Below are 20,221 nucleotides of genomic sequence, written 5' to 3' on the forward strand. Positions count from 1 at the left end.
GGAGCAGGAAAAAGAGTCGTTGAATAGAACTAGTGATCCTTCTACTACTGCTGATTCTTCTACAATTAACGTCGTAGGTTACGAAGTTTAACTTCATCCGCGCAGAGGGACTCCACGCACTATTTTTTTTTTTTTTACTGTGTTCGTTTTCATAAACCACACATTTCAAGCTATGCACAATTTCGTAAACATGCATTTTGAGCTGCTTCCATTTCCGTAGACACAAATTTCGAGATGTGTTTACCTTCAAAAAATCAACAACGATATGTGTTAAAGATACTAGCCATCCACGTGATATCCACCCGAATTCATAAGCAGTAGCTTAGATTATCAGATTAGATATTAAGATAGTTAGTAGTTTTGACATTACATTAATTTCTAAATACCTTTATTAATTTTAACCATTTTGCCTATGATAAACATAGCACGATAAAAAAATATCTTTTTCTTGTAAATTTCCTATAAATTCATTCCGTACATTTTGCTGTTTCTTATGTGTCATATTTTTACACAGTAAACACTGTATAACATTTATCGTTTTTCCCTCGAAAAGTTTTACCATATTCTGGAAGTTTTCATCGTGCATTTTTTGTTTCTTATGATCCAGAAAACACGGTCCATATTCAGGAAGTTATGACCGTGCATTTTTTACTGTGTAACTTTAAAAATTTTAACCATTTTGATTAGAATGAAACACTTTAGTTCAACTCTGTTGAATAAAATAACTGCATCTTATTAATTTCTAACTATTTTATTCTATTTATATTGTGCAATAATAAATCTCACTGGTTTTTTTGCTCTCTGATGCAGATATTTGCTCAAAAAACTTTCATGTCTTAAAATTCATTTACCACTTTGGGATTTTTACTGAATTCTGTAAAAATGGCAAACAATTTGACAAATCAATATGAGTGAAACAGAAAGAGATAGAAATAATTGTTTTGCTGTTTTCTGCTTAGGAGTTTATTTAATTTATTTTCATTGCTTATCTAAATCTTCAACTGAGGGCAACAGACAAATAATATAGACCGTTAAAGAATGTTTAACTTTCCAACACAAATGGCAACGTCGGATATCAACTTCAACAATGGTGTCGAAACGAGATGTTTTGAGGAAATCAACATTTTATTCGAAAATAACAATGTTTCATTATGCGTTTAGTTGGGAAAATGTATGATCTTCGTTCTATTAGTATAATTAGGCAAAGAAAAACTGCATTGTATTATTAATTAGAAATAAAAACAAATCCGTTAAATGCTTTCATTATTAAGCATAGTATTTACGAAAAATCTACATGTATTCATTAGGATAATGCTTCATTAAAATATTTATCATCTAAATGCAATGCTTAACTATTTAATTTAAATACATGAATAAGTAATTTATATGTATGTTTTTTACATGATTCGCTCATTGACCGTCCTCTTCTCTTTATTGCTTGTTTTCATAACGACAAACAGAAAGTTATATAAAAATTAAAAATGATTCAATTAAAAGATATCAATTGCCTTTATTGTATTAACACAGATTTGCTTCAACCAATTTAGCTTCCAGTCCTATTGGAATAAAATTTAAACTTACTAATTTACTCATATAATTGCAAATTTATCTGAAAAATTGCTTTTCGAATCCTCTTTTATATTAAGTCTGAACTAGATTATTGTTTTCCATCGTATTAAACTCGCTCATAGAATAGTTCAATGTAGAAGTATTTAATCACTTATGTTAGAATTTGATTTGTTTTGGGACTCAACATTTAAACCATTTTTAAGTAAGACTTTTTATTATATTTTGTTTAAAATCAAACATTAATATAACATACGTTGTTTCAATACTTTTGATAAACCGCCCTATGCTGAATTTTCTGCAAAAATATTATTATATAAGTTTGAAATTAAAACAAATGGTTTAAACATCGTGTTACATTTTCGTTATTAACTTTTCTTCTCACTTAAAAACAAATATTTTTTTTTCTATTTTAAAAAGTTAAAATTATTTATTAACTGACAACTTAATATGTTAAAAGGATTTTTATAATCTGAGTACTGTTCAAACCTCCATAAATTTTGAAATAAATTTTTAAGAAAAATTAAGATGAAAAGTATATACTTGTACCAGTATTATTACCAAACAACTTGTAATATTGCTTTTAACAAATTTAAAGTACAGTGCAGTAGAATTATACAAATTATAGGTTTATTAATAATGATTTATTGAAACAAGCAAAACAAAAACTTGTTCAAAATAACATGCAGCAATACAATTTCAATATCATCATACAAATTAGTTGTGTTTTTAATCTATCTATATTATTAATTGAAGTATTAATAAATTTGTTAAAAAATTTATTTTCAAAACAATAAAGTTTTGGTAATGACATTTCTTTCGGAGATACCAATTTTATTGTTTATTTATTTACAATTATTACAGAAACTAAACAGAAAATTACTTAATTTCTCTAAATAAGTTCGACTGCTAAATAATACTAATAACAGACTTAAACTTTTTAAAAAGTGTTATTTTCATAAATTTTGTCAAACATTTGAAAATATCATTCATATAGAGTATAATTAAGAGATTAAAAAGACAATTTCCTTTAAAAAAATGGAAAACTTCAAAGAGGCAATATCAACAATTTATACTTCAAAGCGGTGATACTATTTCAAGAAAATACTATGATCAAAGTTTTCAGATATTAGTTTTTTTCTTTATATAATTTTATGCGAAAATTGCTCACATTATATATTCACCGTAGAAATTAAAATATTTATATCTATTTTAACAACCGTATTTTTCAAAACATTTTTCTGAATTAAAATTAAGTCACTCCTATCTAAACACTTTCATTTTTAAACATATTTTGTCTAAAAATATACTTTTTTTTTACAAGTATGTCTGTAAATTAGTAAAAAAACAGAATTTAAATTTTCTATTTTTTTTAATTAAAAGAGCTATTTATGAGCTACTGCTTAATTAAAAAAGTCATTTATGAACTAACTTGGTGAGCTATTTATTAATTTCAAAAAGGAGAAGCCTATAGAGCTATTGTTTAAGAAGAAGAAAGATTAATTTGGCAAAAAGTCAGCAACCAGGCATCTTTTTCTATAAAAAACAAAGCATACAAATTTTTCTGAGACTTGTGAAAAAATTATTTTTAGTTTCTTTAACCATAAGCCTTTTAACATTTTCGAAATTAAATTTATTTGCGTAATTTTAAAGAAAAGAAATATTGTTCTGATGATAATGCAGTGCATGAAATGAAAGATTGTAATTCGTTTTTATTCGAGATATTCGAAAGACCACCACACTAACATTAATTTATAAATGCGGAGCTTCCAGCAAATGCTGCTGCATTTGCTGCTGCTGAACCACCTGATTCATCTGGTGTTTCTCCGGATGCTTGATTACCACTAAAAGCACCAGCTAATGATGATGATGAAGAAAGACTGTTGGCAGCTGTATTTACTCCTCCGGCGGAGTTGGCGTAACTTCCAGACTCAGCGAAACTGTTTGCTGATGAGATTGCGTCACTCCCTCCGGGGTTTCCAGAAGTTGAGTAACTGCTAGCAGCTGCGTTTGAGTAACTGCTTGCACTGTTTCCTGTGTAGCTGCTGGCGATTCTGTTTGAGTTACTTCCTCCACTGATTCCGGAAATTGCGTTGTTGTTGGCGGCTGAGTTTGAGTTACTTCCGGCACTGCTTCCTGAAGCTGCGTAACTGTTGGAGACTGAGCTTGAGCCGATACTGTTTGAGTTAGATCCGCCTCCGTTGCTTTCAGCGAAACTATTTGCTCCAGCGGCGCTGTTACTTTGGGAGTATAAGTTACTTCCTGTGGCTGATACTCCGCTGGCAGAGAAGGAACTGGAGGAGGACCCGGCACTACTGCTTGCTCCTCCATTCCCAGAGGTTCCTGCAAATGACTGCGATCCAGCTCCACTGGCGCTTCCAGCTGCAGAATTTCCTCCACCGAATTCTGAGTTGCTGTTTGAAAAAGATTCTGATCTTGAACTGGAAGAGCTGTGGGAACTGCTTCCTCGTCCATTTCCGTTCCCTGTATTGTCTTTTTTAACCTTTTTACCAGAAGCATTGCTGGACGAAGTGCTCTTACTATTAGCTGTAGAACTCCCGTTAGAAACTCCACTTCCTTGCCCGCCATTTGTTGATGAGCTTCCTGCCGAGGCTGCTGATGCTGCTGAACTCGAGGATCCGTTTGAACTGGAGGCCGAAGATGCTGACGCGGCTGCCGCAGCAGAAGATGTTGTTGTCTTCGAGCCTCTGTTGAAAATTAATCCTCCTGAAGATATATTATTTCCATTAAATATAATACCATATAAAAACTTTTATTTCTGATTAAACTTTTATTTTTTCCTCGATAATGATAAAATTTACTACCAAAGAGGCCTCCCTTATACACATTACTTTTTCTTAACAATATTACTACTTTTTCTTAACAATATTACTACTTTTTCTCAACAATATTACTACTTTTTCTTAACAATATTTTTTTTTCATTTAAACGTGATCAAAATATATTGTCAGCTCATAGTTGAGGTTCAATTACTTTTATTATCATGCATGCACTCATGAAATTACAAAGAGTTTAGAAAAAGATAACTTCAATGAGTTAACAATGAGTTCCCTACAAGAAAATGTTTAGAGTTCAAATTTAGTAATGAAGCTGTTGAGATTCAAAAGGGTTTCCCCATTAATATCAATCATTTACATCAATATTTATAAATTATCACGGATAGTTTTAATACTTTAAAATAACAACTTAACATTTGTGTTAAATTTCATCGAAAAACTTTTACGTGGCAGATTCTTGGCAAATGATAATTGAATACCTCCTCTGTTCCTAGCATTTGAAGTTTAAAGTAAAAATCACAACATAGTGATTTCGAATAAGGTTGATCCAAAGCTAATGAAATTTAGTACCTAAGTCGGTATCATAATTATCCTTTTTTTTCCAACTTTTTAAAATTTTTCCACCTTATTAACATTCGTTTATGCATAAAAATGCTATTAAACAAAACCTAATTAATTTCAAGTCAAAAGTGGCGATTTCATTTTTCAATTTGAAATTCATTAAAACTGTATGGAAAGCATCTAACTTCGAAAGTTACCAAACTCTTGAGATCAAACTTTTATTAGAACAAATAATTTAAGCATAAAAAACGAATATTCAAATTAAATTATACCATACTTATTCTGAAATGAGATACCTAAAGCACTGTACTAACTTAAAATTACAATAAAATTTGCTAAACATAGATTTAAAGAACCTTACCTTCAACGCATCTTCCCTTCAAACATTGCTACAAGATAAATACATTTTCCATTATAATATAATAATATAAAATATAATCAATTATAATCAACTCAATGTAATTCGTTTCGTTTCACAAGAAAAAAAAATCGTAAAATTTTCCCAAACTTAAAAAGAACTTCGAAAAATAAATTTTATTTTAAAATTCGAAAGTTATGTTTTGCAAAATTTAGAAACGTCCGAATAAAACTGTATTTGTAAATACTTTTCTATTTTTAAAACCAGATTTCCGGGCGCTGGGCCCATATCCAAGAGGTCGTGGGTTCGATCCTCGCCGGCCGAAGACTCCCCGTGTAGTAAATGGTGACTGATGCACGTTAAATCTGTCGANATGTTTTGCAAAATTTAGAAACGTCTGAATAAAACTGTATTTGTAAATACTTTTCTATTTTTTAAACCAGATTTCTGATCATTTTATCATTGATAATCAATACTAACTGATGTAATTAAGCCATAAATTTTGGAAAAAATTATTCATTAAAAGACAGTCCTACCAATTGGCTCGTTTACTATGTTTTTTTTTTACTTCTTCAGGGTGTAGTTTTAAAATGTACAACTTGCTAACATCCATGAGATTTTGTTCCTGTTTTGTGCCACTCGATAGCATACAAAACAAACTTGTTACAGCTGTTCCTAAACGTAATTATTTTTCATTTTTCATTTCCTTTGATAGAACTAGCTAATTTCTGACCCACTCATATTTGGACCATCTAAATGGGTTTTTTTCCGAAGACTCTGAAAATTTGATTGTTCTCCATGAGGTTTCTAATTTTGTTTTGGGGGGGAGTGATCTAAAATAGTGATTCTTTTTAAAAGTTCTGTCAAATATGATAAAGAAAAACAACCTGACTTTCAACACTCTCCGAAACAAAACTCTCACTTTTGACGATTTAGCAATCCTTGAGCAATATTTCATTCTGGTTAAGAATTATTTTGTCATGAAATCACGTGATTTGTGACAAAATAGGAATCCTCAAATATAAGACGAAAAATGTTTCCTCCACTCCAAACCTCATCAAGCCTCATTGTGAGAGATTTTCAACTGGAACGACAAAGCTAGATTGAAGACTAGACGATCCAAAAGTAAAGTGAAGGAATAAGCCGACTTGTTGTATGGTAGTCAAGAAGATGGTCTCGCATCAGGAGGACCTGGGTTAGAATCCTTCTTCGGGCATTAGTGTAATTCATCTCTGTGTTCTACTTGTCTTTCTTAAAATAGCACAAGTGTCATTGACCCAGATATATGGTACACGCGATAAAGTGATTATCGGAGCCATGGTGGCTCAGAGGATGGAACTCTCACATTTCTGTGAAGTGAACGGGATTCAAATCCCCGCAATTACTGGTTGATACGAATTCCGCAGCTGGCTCACATCGACCACAGTGCTGATGTAAAATACCTTCAGTGGTAGATGGATCATGGGTTAGAGTCCCTTTGCTATTAGGCTAACAATGGGTGGTTTTCGTAGTTTTCCTCTCCACGTAAAGCTAATGCGGGTTAGTTCCACCAAAAAGTCCTCCATGAAGGTAAATTTCTCCCACTACTTGATCCAGAAGTTCCCTTGTCTTCTGAATTAGGTTCTAAATTGCAAGGCTATGGAGTAGAACATTGGTAGTCGTAAAACCAAAATTGGGTCTGCTGTTCAACGACGGTTATAAAATAAAATAAAAAAGTAAGTATTAGAAATGGTAGCACTATACGAGGGCTTATTTTTGGAAAGCTACTGCAGAAATTCGTTTATTATTGAAGAAATTCATTTCCTCGAAAAAGAGACAATAATTATTTCGTCACTTTGACGAAATGTTCGTTTTAACCTATACCAGGAAACTGTTTCGTCAAAAACGAAGAAAGCTTAGTTAAATTTGAGTATCCATTTTTTACAGTGCATCTTATAAACAACACTCTGATTAAACGATTCTACTCAGAATAGAATTGTTTCAGGCATGCAAGAATTTACAGTTACATGTTTCAATTTAAAACTTACCCCGTAAACATTATTATAAGTAAAGCAACTTGCTCCATCTTGAAAATTCTCTTCATATTGCTGACAGGGCTGATTTTCGCTGTAGCAGTAATACACACATGGATTGCTAGGATTCTAAAATAACATAAATATCTATATAACTTATAAATAAAATACTAATGTTTAAAGTTTGCTCATGTTATAAAGTTATATAAGTTATTAAATGACTTAATTGTAGAAAAAACTAAAATATTCCTCATACACATCTGAAATGATCTAAGATTTAAGGAAACTGTCAGTGTTAAGGATTCTGGATAATCCGAAATCTTAGAAGACCTAAACTTTTAATACTGAAATACATTTCTGAAATTTCATTAATTAAATAAAATTATAATTTTAACTTGAAACCTAATGTGTAAAAACAACTGAAAAATAAAATATCGAAAGAAGTACACGCAATATAGTGTATTAATATTTATGAACATACAGTACTTTTATATTATTTTAGTGCTTTTGCGTAGTTTGTGAATAATTACATTATATATAACCATTCAATTTTACTAAGCAAATATTTTTTATAATGATGGATATTTACCAGAAGACCAATGAAGTGTTTCCCATATAATTTTTCACACTGATCAGGAACTACGGGTAAGCAATCTCCTTGATAGCAGAGCTAAGAAGAAGATAAAAGAAACAAAAATTATTAAAATAATTCTTCGTTTTCTTTATATATATGTATCTAAGACAAAAAAAAAATATGAGTTAAAAATACGAAGAAGACATTAGAAATGTATATATAAATTTCTTAAAGAGAAGAACACTTTTTAATAGATAAGATATTTAAAAAAAATATTTAAAAATTAAAAAGAGAATTAAAAATTCGGAAAAACAAAATAATTGAAAGATATAATCTCGTCATCAGCTCACACGATTATATCCGCAAAAAGAGTGCTTTCTAATATTGCGTTGATGTAGCCAAAGCAAAATATATCAATATGATAGCACTGATGTATTGTATTGTATTGATATATTTTGCCTTGACTATAGTAATACAATGTTAGAAAGCACTCTTTTTGTGGATATAATCGTCGGAGCTGATGAAGCGATTATATCTTTTACTTGCTTTATTTTCCAGCTTTTTATATTATTTTTTTTTATAAACTTTCAAATATTTTTTAAAAACATTTTATTTATTAATAATTTTTCTACTTCTCTTTAAAAAATTTATGTATTTTTTTTTCAATCTCTTTTTCTTATTTTTAACTTATTTTAAAGGTCCTATGTACTTGCAGCTTATTAATATTTTTCTTAACTTTCTTCGTTAATCTCTCTCTTTTTTTTTTTTTTTTTTTTTTTTTTTTTTTTTTTTTTTTTTTTTTTTTTTTTTTTTNTTTTTTTTTTTTTGTCTTTATGTTTTACATTTAAATTAATACAGATATAAGTAAATGACGTTTTTTAACACGAAATAATGCTCTAAAATAATAAAAATTGTTTATTTTATAAAGCATAAGCCTCATTAAATGTGACTGTAAATATCCCACGGTAAAAAATCCCGGATCAAATTACGGTAAAAAGTATTAGACCTCTGAGTGCAGCACCCGTAAAATTCATTTTACTCGTTGATTTCATTTCTGTACAGTAATAATTGCTGTAAAATCACTGAATTACTATGAATTAAATTAATTATAATAATAATTAAAATTAATTAATTATAATAAAAATTACATTATAATAAAAGCTTTTATAGTAATATTTATTTAATTATAGTAATTCAATGATTCATAGTAAATATTACTGTAACTATGTTTACTAAGTCTAATGCACTAATTTTTTCGAAAAAAGTTTCTAGAATCCCAGTTTCCTAGAAATTTTCCAATAATGCCGCAGATTCTCTTTCACAGTGTAAATTTTAAAATTGACCTTACTTTGGCGGAAAACATTGGCCAATAAATGAGCAATTAAAGTGAATTCTTAAAAAGAAAGATAGTCAACATTGGCTAGTTATCGCTTTATTTGTTGCCAAAATAAATTTTAAAAATATATTTGCTTGACGTTTCGAACTGATCTTTACTATATACGCATGTTACAAACCACTTTAATGGCGTTAGACTAATACTAAAATTTATTTTAATTTATAACCGTCGTTGAACAGCCGACTCATTTTTTGGGTTAACGACTACTAATGTTCAGCTCCGTAGCTTTGTAATTTTGAACCCAACTCAGCAGACAAGGGAACTCCCGGATACAGTATTAGGCGAAATTTGCCTTCGTGGAGGACTTTTTGATGGAACTAACCCGCATTTGGGTTACAGGGAGAGGAAAAACACAAAACCTTCCACGGTTAGCCTGATGGCAAGTGGACTCTAACCCATGATCCATCTACTACTGAGAATATTCTACGTTAGCCCTGTGGTCGGTGCAATTCGTATCTGCCAGTCATCGCTGGGAATCGAACCCGGTTCACCTCATTGGAAGACGAATGTTCAATCCCCTAATCCATCACGGCTCACTAAAATTTATTGACAAAGGAATTTTGATTAAGTTTAATGACATTTAACTTATTGATTCAGATGTAAATGCGATATCAAAGGGAAATCTGCCGCCAAACCACACCATCCTCAGAAATTCATAATAAGCCTCAAAACTCGACGGATTTTCTCCTTAGAGTTATTATTGTCTCTTAATTTGATTTTTAAAAATTCATGTGATAATAGATTTAAGTACCACTGTGAGCTGCCTACCTAAGTTATTAGTCTATCAACACATATTGGTAGTAAACAATTCCAATGATAAATACTTACTACAAAAAAAATGCCAAAAATTCTTAATTAATAAAATGTACTTACTTTGCCGCTTCCGCAATTAGTAAAGGTTTTTTCCACGGCATACGTATAGTTGCCATCACAATTACAACTATACGAGCATGGTGTTATCTATAAAAACAAATAAAATATGAAAACAAAAAAAAATTTCAAATATGAAAAAAAGCATAAAGTTCAATACACAAAAGCACTACATAAAAATATAACTATCTTATCTTAATTTTTTAATTAAAATTTTATAATACGATTTGAAACAAATTTGTTCATAATCACTAAATTAAAATTGCTTGAAATCTTCTTCTAAACCGAATTTAAATTATGTATGTAAATAAAAATTAAATAATAATTTGTTGTATTTTTTTATTAATATACTTGTTTCTATTTTTGCTATAAATGCATAATTTTTTTTCATTGAACCAGTATTTATTTGTGAAAATATTTAAGTACGTATTCGAATAAATGAAATATTTTCAATTCAATAAACTAACCGCATCAGAAAATACTGGGTAAAAATATTATTTTCAAATATATTTCTTTAAAGCAAGAGTTACGTAAGAGGTTATTCTGTAAAGGAATATTATGAAAGTTCGGGATTTATGGGATTATGTTATGTAATTCACGTTTCGGTAAACTGAAAGTAAACGATATCGTTGCAACTCCGAGTTGTAATCTTTTTTGCATTTCAAATTCTTACTCTATCTGAAATATTACTGTAAGAACCACAACCATTAAGATAAATAATGGAAGGAAGTATATTATATATTTCATGCGTTGTAATATGTAATATTCTATAACATTTATTTTTATTTATGATTCTATTAAGTTATGTAAGAAACAGTTAATGAAAATTAAAGTAAATTACATCGACAAAAAACAACCTTTGCACAGAAAATTAAACAGTTCTTAAGAAATTTATACACAACACAAAATTAAAAATTAAAGTCGTTTAAGCGTTTATTTTTTAATTAATAATGACTTATTTAGGACTTCTTTTACTTTATGTAATTTTTGATTTTATATATATATATATATATATTTTACAAATAAGAATGTTTCAAAAGTAAATTATAGAAAATAATATATTTGTTACAATAGAAATATTTATAAAAAAGACAGTAGGTATTGAAGAGCTCGTAAGTTCTAGATATACTCTTTGCAATATTGCGACTCGGACGAGGTGTACCTCTTGGTTGTTGTTTATTAAACTCTTGCACAACTCAGACTGTTTTACCCGTTTTAAGAATATCATTAAAATAAAATGCTGCTCAGTCCTTCCGTTTATTTAATTAAAATTATTGAAAACAATTTTTTAAGCAATATATTACCTGCTCAAGAGTCAATGACTTACACGAGCCTTTGACTTGATCACAGCATTTGTCACAGCAGACTTCATCACCAGGATGAGCTGTAAAATAATATTTTTTTCTTTGAAATTTTGCTTTCAAATGATAAATAAGATTCAAAGTTAAATGAATGCATAACATTTCTAACTTTTATTTTCATGAATTGATTCAGGCATTTCACTTTAATTTTAAAACATCACTTATAGCATTCTTAAAATACATATCGCCCAGGAACAATGTTTTCATGGGGCACATTAGGACCCATAATCCTCATAGAACAATCCCTGACGTCTGTAAGCTACTTGAACATAGTTGCAGACCAGGTTCACCAATTCATGGCAACAGTTTTTCCTGCGGGGGATGGTGTTTACCAACAGGATAATGCACCATGTCATAAGGGTCGAATCGTCGTGGATTGGTTCGAGGAACATTCCAGTGACTTTCAAGTGATGTCTTGGCCTCCAAATTCACCTGACCTTAATCCAATAGAGCATTTGTGGTCCTACTTGGAAAACCAAATTCGTGCTGCCACGCTACCCCCTCGCAAAGTGAGGGAATTGCAGGACCAGATGGTGAGCGCTTGGTACCAGATAGCTCAGACTACTATACCAAGGCGGGTGCTAGCAGTTTTGAGGGCTAAAGGTGGTCCTACATGTTATCAGCCGTTCATTAATAGATATATACATATATTACGTATTAGATGGAATATATATATATATATATACGGTGTCTCACGAGCTTGAAAGTGTTATAGACTATCGTCTTCACAATTCGCAATCTGGCTGTATCTCTTTGTATTTTTAGTTTCTTTTTACATTTGAGGTAAAATGAAGCTCATATGGATAATCTTTTACAGAATAAAATAACCCACATTAGAATAATCTTTTATTAAATTGGAAAATGAGCAATATGAATAAAATTATTATTTTTCTAAAGGGAAATAAAAGAAAATTTGTATGAAACACTAACATTATTAAACTGTCCCGTAATAATACTTTATTGTATTAGGAAAATGCAATCAACAGTTTATTATTAAATAATAGCCTTTTACTCATTTTGGCAAAAAAAGCCTTTCCATTGTGATAAGGAGAATTCTTAGCACTTCTCGCTAAATGTTATTCTTTCAGTAATAAATGAAATTGCTTCTTAATAAAATGGTCTCAAGAGAAATAGTTGGCACTTTTTTTATTATCCAACACATTATGTTTAGTGGAGAAAGACTTCTTCTTCGGCCTGATGTTGGCTTTTGTAGCAATGAAAGGCAGCAAAAAAACTTAAGTGTTTAACCCTCTTCTAATCAAAAAATTACCACGTCCGTTAAATAGCTACAATTCATAGATTCCAAACGTATTGTAAAAAAATGTATTCAGTTAAAGCTGAAAATTAGAAGAAAGTCTTCCTTACAGTGTCGTAAAAAACACCCCCGCAGTGCGGGGGGGTACAGCAACTGATTATAATAAAAAAATAATATTAATATATTTTAGAACTTAAAGTGCTTAAAAAAACAATTTTTAATTTAACATTCATGAAATCTCATATAATTCACTAAGTATAAATGTTCCAAAGTTAGAAGTGTACTAAACTGAATCCCAACTGAATGTTGAATATTATTTAGAACTGTAATACGTTTGTTTTGTTTCAAATAACTTTAGACCCCATACAATTTTTTAATTAAAATATTTAATTTTCATTTATGTTACTCAATAAAATTTTTATCTATTCTTTATTTTTTACTTTCATTCAAGAATATTGGAGGTAATTTATTTTGAAATAAACTTTTGTGTTACATGATATGATTAAAAAAAACTATCACTACCTCCTCTCTCTTTATATTTTTTTCAATATATCTGTTTTTTAATAACCTGTTTCTGGAAAACAATTTTTCGAAAAGTATCAATTTGGTATTTTTTAGTTTCAGATGAATTTTAGCATTTATATAATTTATTTTTACGCATAACTAATGGAAAGAAGAAAAGAATTAATTAAAATAATTCAGATAGTAAAAAAGAAATTATAATTATTCTAAATAATTTAATTTCATGCAAATATTTTATTAAGTTGACTGCTAAAAAGAATTGTGTCTGAAACACTAGCATTTGAAAAATGATATGCAATATTAGCAATGACACTAGCAATGATTATCATAATTACCATCAACACATCTAGGTTCTTGCATTTGCGTTCATTCAAAAAAGGGTCGTTAGCCCAACTATTCGAATCACAATAGTTTTTTTTTTCCTTTTATAAGATTTTTTTAATTCACTTAACAAATAATAATAACCCTTAACTAACTTTTGCAACTTAAAATATCGTCTGCTCTAATTAATGACCATATTTAAAGGCACCCCTTTAAATCATTAAGATTAAGTCCTAGACGGTGAAAATTGATCAATAGAACAAAAGTTATTTGTTCTAGTGATTATCATGATGTTACTTTTCAATGCTTACTATTATCATGATGTTACTTTTTTCATACTATACATTCTTAAAGGGTACATGTTCGCAATTTGTGGTAATATTATGAAAGAAATATCTCTTAGATAATGACAGAATTTTTAAATATCAATCTTGTGCTTAGTGCAGTTAAACCAACTAATTATTCTCTATGATTAAGCTAAACTTTTAATGAAAATGAAACAAAATTTCACAAGTGTATCAAAATACAATGGATACATGTATTAGTTTATTGATTAATAATTTTAATATATAATATGGGTAAAACCATTTCTATTGGCGACGTTTCCCATTAACCTTAGCCAAACATAATGGTCTGTATACTTTTTGTTCATGCATGAACAATTTGTTTTTAATAGTATCTAATTTATATGACCCAAAATGATGCTTTGATTAATATAGCATTTTTTTGCAAGAAGTAAACCAGATATAAAAATGTAATTTCTTTTGCAGTTTTTGTTTACTGTGCGCAAAATAAAAAACTGAATAACTTTTGATGTAATGGTTGAATCTTCACGCTCTAGGGATCAATCTTAATGGATTGAGGAGATGACCTCTGACCTTTAGACTAGATTACTGATTCTTAATTAAACAAGAAAAACATCGTTCAAGGGAAGGGATTTTCTTTATGGACAGTTTCAATGATATTTATAGGATCTCTCAGGTTCCACAATTCAACAGTAAACTCGCCAAGAAATTTACCACTGCTTAATGAACAGTGAAAAAAAGAGTTCTAAAAAATTATCAAACAGCAGCGGTTGCCAGAGCAACACATGCAATGACGACGCGTCTGCACTGTTTGCTCTTGAACATACACCCAGTCTTGAAATTTGAGAAGTTTCAACACAATAAATGCAAATACTAATTAAATACAATAATATTTATTCGATATATTCAAGCAAGCGCACATTTGAAATGATTTTAATGATAAAAATTAAATGTTATCGATATACGCATTACAATTTTCTTTTTTCTTTTTTTTGTCGTATGCCTGTTTAGGCAGTGATGGTGCGATTGTTCCTGTTTTTCAGTGGCGCCATCTATGGCCAGGAATTCGACTCCTGCCACGCCATTCACACAACCACAACCCTTTTATAGGGCGGGTCACATTCACACACAAAGGAAAAAGGACATAGAACACAGAGAGACATACATGTCTTGCCCGGAATTCGAACCCAGGACCTTTCTAATGCAATGACAGTTCCCTGCCCCCTACACAGGCCGGTCGGCACGCATTATAATAACTAATTACTATAGATAGGAAGAACACGTTCGCTAACATTTCGTTTTAACATTTTACCATATGGCAACAGGATATTTATTGCTCGTACTTTTCCATCCTTTCCACAAATTATTTCGACAGTTCTCCCTGTTAGCCATTTTGCTCAGGATATTTACTGCTCGTACTTTTCCATCCCTTCCACAAATTATGTCAGCAGTTCGCCCTGTTAGCCATTTTGCTCAGGATATTTACTGCTCGTACTTTTCCATCCTTTCCGCAAATTATTTCAGAAATTCTCCCTGTTAGCCATTTTGTACTTGGCATAAGCTCATCTTAAAGTAAACTAACTTTAAAATTATTCTTTGTAAATATCCCCTTAGATCGTTGTTGTAAATTATTCAAATAGTCCCCCTTTTTATAGTTTCCGAATTCTTTGACAATACTTAGTTACTTTTCGCCATTTAGAAAGTCTGTTCTCTGGTAACTCAACGAATTGAGGTTCAACAATTGGAGTCAAAGGTCTCCCTATTAGAAAGTGACCTGGTGACAAGGTTTGTAAAGTTATCAAAATCAGCAGGTAAAGGGGTAAAGGATCGAGAGTTCAAGACACTTTTAATTTCAAAGATAACTGTAAAAAAATTTTCTTAAGTCAAATTAGCGTTTCCGATAATGCATTTTAGGTGATATTTGAAGGATTTTACCCCGGCCTCCCAAAGACCACCAAAATTTCGGGATATTGGGGTTATGAAATTCCATTCAATATTTTTCCTGGAAAGGAAATCAGCTAAAATTTGATCTGGATGTTTTACTCTACTATGAAGTTTTTTCAGTTCCACACATGCACCTGTAAAGTTTTTAGCATTGTCACTGTATAATTTTGAACATTTTCCCTTACGACTGAAAAAAACGCTTTCAACAAGCAATAAAGGCTATTGAGGTTAGTTCGGTCGCTAAATCCAAATGAATCACGTTCGCGCTTACACATTCAAATATACTTACTAATATTTTATTTAGTATTCCTTTTCTCTGGTTTTCAAATTTAAAATAAAAGGAACCACAAAAGTCTACTCCATCGTTATGAAAAGGAAAAGAGGCGATGACTCACTCTTTGGGTAAATCACCCATGATTTGACTTTCTAGCACAGGTTTGAAACATGTTATGGACTAGAAAAAAAATCTCTCTATAAACATTTCTACCATTAATGATCCAAAATTTACATCTAAGGTGATACGATAATGAATCAATGGTAATGATCCAGCATATAAATATTTTACGTGATAATATCTTACAATAATTAGTGTAAGGGGATATTTATCTGGCAGAACTATTGGATGCTTTAGATATGTACTTAATTCAGAATTTTTAAATATACCTCCAACTCGTAAGACATTACAATAAGTTAAAAAAACAATCCAAAGGTTTTACCTTGCTATTTCTGGAAACACAGTATCACCTTTCATGAGATTTTTTACTTCTCCTACAAACTCATCTTGTTTAATCGGTGATAAAATTAAAAGTGGATAATGGCAGACGAGGAGGAGCTAGTTTGTTATTGGAATGATGTCAACAATTACCTGGATGTAATTATCGGATGCATTGAAGATATAATAATTTATCCAGAATTTGTCAACGTCCAAAATTATTTTATGAATAGACATTATGAAATATTTGAAGAATGTGAAGAAAACAAGCTTGAGTACATGGATGCTCTTGAACAACCTCAAATATGCTAATTAGTTAGTACAGGCGATATTTTAAGTTATGGAATAAGACATAAAAATGCAATTTCTCAGCATGAACATATCTTTTCTTCGACGGATTCGATTTTCTGACCCCAAAATATAGGCAGTAACCACAATCTGAAAAATATGGCCCCAATAGTTTGGTCAGAAGAACGGTCCAAAGTTTGGACATAATAATGCTAATTTTACTTTTTGCGTATTTTCGCCATATCTATCTTTTAAGGTGAAATAAAAAATAATTGCGCACAATCATAAAGTGCGTTTATCAGAAGATAATTCCATGCACAAAATAATTTTTAGCAAACCTTTATTGCTTAATATTAGTTTAAAATATTTAAATTGTAAGGCATACATTTTCTTATGTCATTTTAAAAATGTAATTTTAAATGGCAAACTACAAAATCTGAGCAAAATCAGTCGAATAGTTCCAAAGAAATCGAATTTTAAGAAAATCGTACATTTAAAAAATGAACTTAAAATATTGTCTGCCCTAATTAACTAGCATATTTGAAAACATCCCCTCAGACCATTAAGATTGAGAACGTGAAGATCCGACTATTAGATCAAAAGTTATTCTGAGTGGTCAAGTAATTTAAAATGGCAAAATACAAACGATACGAAATAGAGTTGAACGAAATAGATAGAATACTTTCTGAGTTATCAAATTGTAAACCCTAGTATATTTAAAATTTAGTTTTTCAAACTATAATCTGCCGATTTCATTCATATTTTGTGCTTTGCCAATTAAAATCATCACTTTTAAATTATATAAAAATTTGTATACCTCATAATTCAACTTATTTTCAGCTGTTATAAAATTTAGTATTAATAAATAATTATTAAAAATAATTTTAAAAGCTTTATTTTTATCAACAGGAAAGTTTTCTGCTTTCACTGTAATAGTCCAATTATATTACTGCAGTCTTGTTATGAAAGCATGATCTCCTTAATCTTGAAAATAATGGAAATGCACAGATTTTTACATACGATAATAAATCTTATTATACTGTAAGTTTCTCAAATATTTAATCATTCTCAAAAATTTAATCAAGTATTTGTTTAAAGAGTAAAATATTAATGCTTCCTTATAAAAATTACTGAATTAAGTTCTTCAATAGGCTTAGAAATTGCAGTAACTTGTTTTAATATGATTGAAAAAGAACGAATTGTAATTTTAAACGTATGCTCATTTTCTGTCAGAACCCATTAAAGTTATAAGTAATTATGAAAGCAAACAATTTGTAATAAGCAACTTATTTTATCTCTTTCTTAAGGAATTGGAATATTCATAAATGCATTGAAAAAAATCGTGTTCTGAGATGATAACTGTTTGTTTTTAATATTAAAATTATCATTTTCCAAGAATGTAAAACCTTTTCACAGTTTACAAGAAAAAAAGAAAGAAGGAATATTATATTCATATTATGAAAATATCAAACGGTAAGAAATTGAATTAAAGTTCAATTTAGATTTATCAGTTTTCAAAAACATGCAAGCGATTTTATCAAATACCATGAAAAGTTATAATTATTTCTGCCTCGAAATATGAAAGTACACATGGAAAAACTGTCTATTTATTGTTTTTTAAAAATAAAATGTTAAACCTGGTTTTGAAATTTGCAATGAACATACCATTATTTTACAATATATAGAAACATAATAACGTTTTGTATGACTTTAGTTTATTAAAACTAAAGTTTAATAATGAAAATTAGAAAACGATTTCAAAATCGTAAAATATTTTCCTCAAAACATAGGGATCTTTTTCCTCTTTAAAGTTCTATATTTTAGAATAAACCAAGAAATATGAAGACACTTTTCGTTGTAAATTATACAGCAGCAATTATAGTGCAAAATTTGAAATTTAATTTCATACTAAAAAGTTTTAAAAAAATTTTGAATTACTTATGAAAAGTGACAACAAAGTGCTAATTTTTAGTTATATTTCGAACGTGTTTTAAATTATGTTTTTATTCGTATATGCATGCTTTATCAAAAAATTACGGCTCTTTCTATTATATGAACAGTTTACTTAAAAAAATTCATTTTGCACCAGATGAAAAAGTATTTTTGCATAAAATAATTAATAACTTAAATAGAAATCAAAAGGTACCAACAGTCAGCTTTAACTTAATTCCTCTACAATGAGTTTATCTTTTTTTCTCATACAAAAAAGAACTCAGAAACAGTTTTTCCTCTTTGAAGAAATATCTATCGAATTTGAGTCACGTATATTTTGATTTCTATGAAAATATTTAATATCTTAATTTGAAATTGTAAGTCATAATGTTATGCAAAAATTCTGAAAAGAAAAAACAAGGATTGTTTAAATGCAACTCGTCATTTTTCTTGTCTCTATGTTAGAGTAAATTTCTGAAATAATTACCGTATTTTATTGCAGAAAAATATAATTTTTATGGAAATACTCAAGATTATGATTCAAGACAAACTGATTATGGTTTTGTAATAAATATCCAAGAAAATAAAAAGGAAAAAAAATTGGAAAAAAACTCATTATTTTTTATGATACTATAGTAGAAAGAATATATTTGCTGAAATAATTATCATGTTGAAGTTCCGAATAATTTGATTTGTATCAAAATACTCTATATCTTAATTGAAAACTGAAACTCACTATTTTATAATAAATATTCAGAAAAGTGAAAAAAAGGTTCTTTAAAAAAAAAGACTTGTCATTATTTTATGATACTGCAATAAAAAGAGCACATTCCCAAAACTTTCTTAACTAACTTACCCGAAACTGTCAAGCATGAGCACCCTAAAAGCAAAATTACCCCCACGAAGTAAAGCATTTCCCTGACTTTGATGTGCCAAATACTTAGCAATTTGCATTTTCATCTTCTATATAAGATAGTTATCCTCAATAATGAATAACAGCACCTGTAGACACTAAAAATTTTACGACATCACGAAATTTTAGCGCTGACGAAAGAGCTCAGGCTTTTGATTTCAGGAATAACTTGATGCACTTAACTATATTTTAGTTGGTAGCACTAAATCTAAATCTGATCACATCTAAACTAAAGTTTGAAGAACTTTAATCACTTGTTGGAATTTTAATAATGAATCAAAGAGTCGTAGACATTGAATGATAAATTTAAATTTAATTTGTTAATTTAATATTTGGATGAATTTTCTATGCTATTTTAATTAATATTTTCTAAATGCAATATATTTACTTTTATTTCTACTATCCCATTTTATTTATTTTCAATATTAATCATAAGTCATTCATATTTTAAACATATAAAACATGTAGAGTGCATACATTATTTATGTAAAATGCTGATAAACGAGGCAGATCGGTCGAGTTGCTAATCCTTG

General features: G+C 29.5%; 1 protein-coding gene across 1 annotated transcript; it reads right to left on the minus strand.

Moving 5' to 3' along the window:
- Nucleotides 1–2,179: 2,179 nt before the first annotated feature.
- LOC107444243 (protein rtoA-like) lies at nucleotides 2,180–19,779 on the minus strand. Its single transcript, XM_016058337.3, has 7 exons — nucleotides 19,632–19,779; nucleotides 11,440–11,519; nucleotides 10,139–10,225; nucleotides 7,885–7,965; nucleotides 7,311–7,424; nucleotides 5,287–5,314; nucleotides 2,180–4,293 (listed from the first exon to the last, which is right to left on the minus strand). The coding sequence occupies exons 1-7, from the start codon at nucleotides 19,687–19,689 to the stop codon at nucleotides 3,314–3,316; spliced, it is 1,428 nt and encodes a 475-aa protein (XP_015913823.2). The 5' UTR covers nucleotides 19,690–19,779; the 3' UTR covers nucleotides 2,180–3,313.
- Nucleotides 19,780–20,221: the final 442 nt, after the last annotated feature.

This window comes from Parasteatoda tepidariorum, chromosome 4 (assembly GCF_043381705.1).
Source record: "Parasteatoda tepidariorum isolate YZ-2023 chromosome 4, CAS_Ptep_4.0, whole genome shotgun sequence".
Taxonomy (NCBI): domain Eukaryota; kingdom Metazoa; phylum Arthropoda; class Arachnida; order Araneae; family Theridiidae; genus Parasteatoda; species Parasteatoda tepidariorum.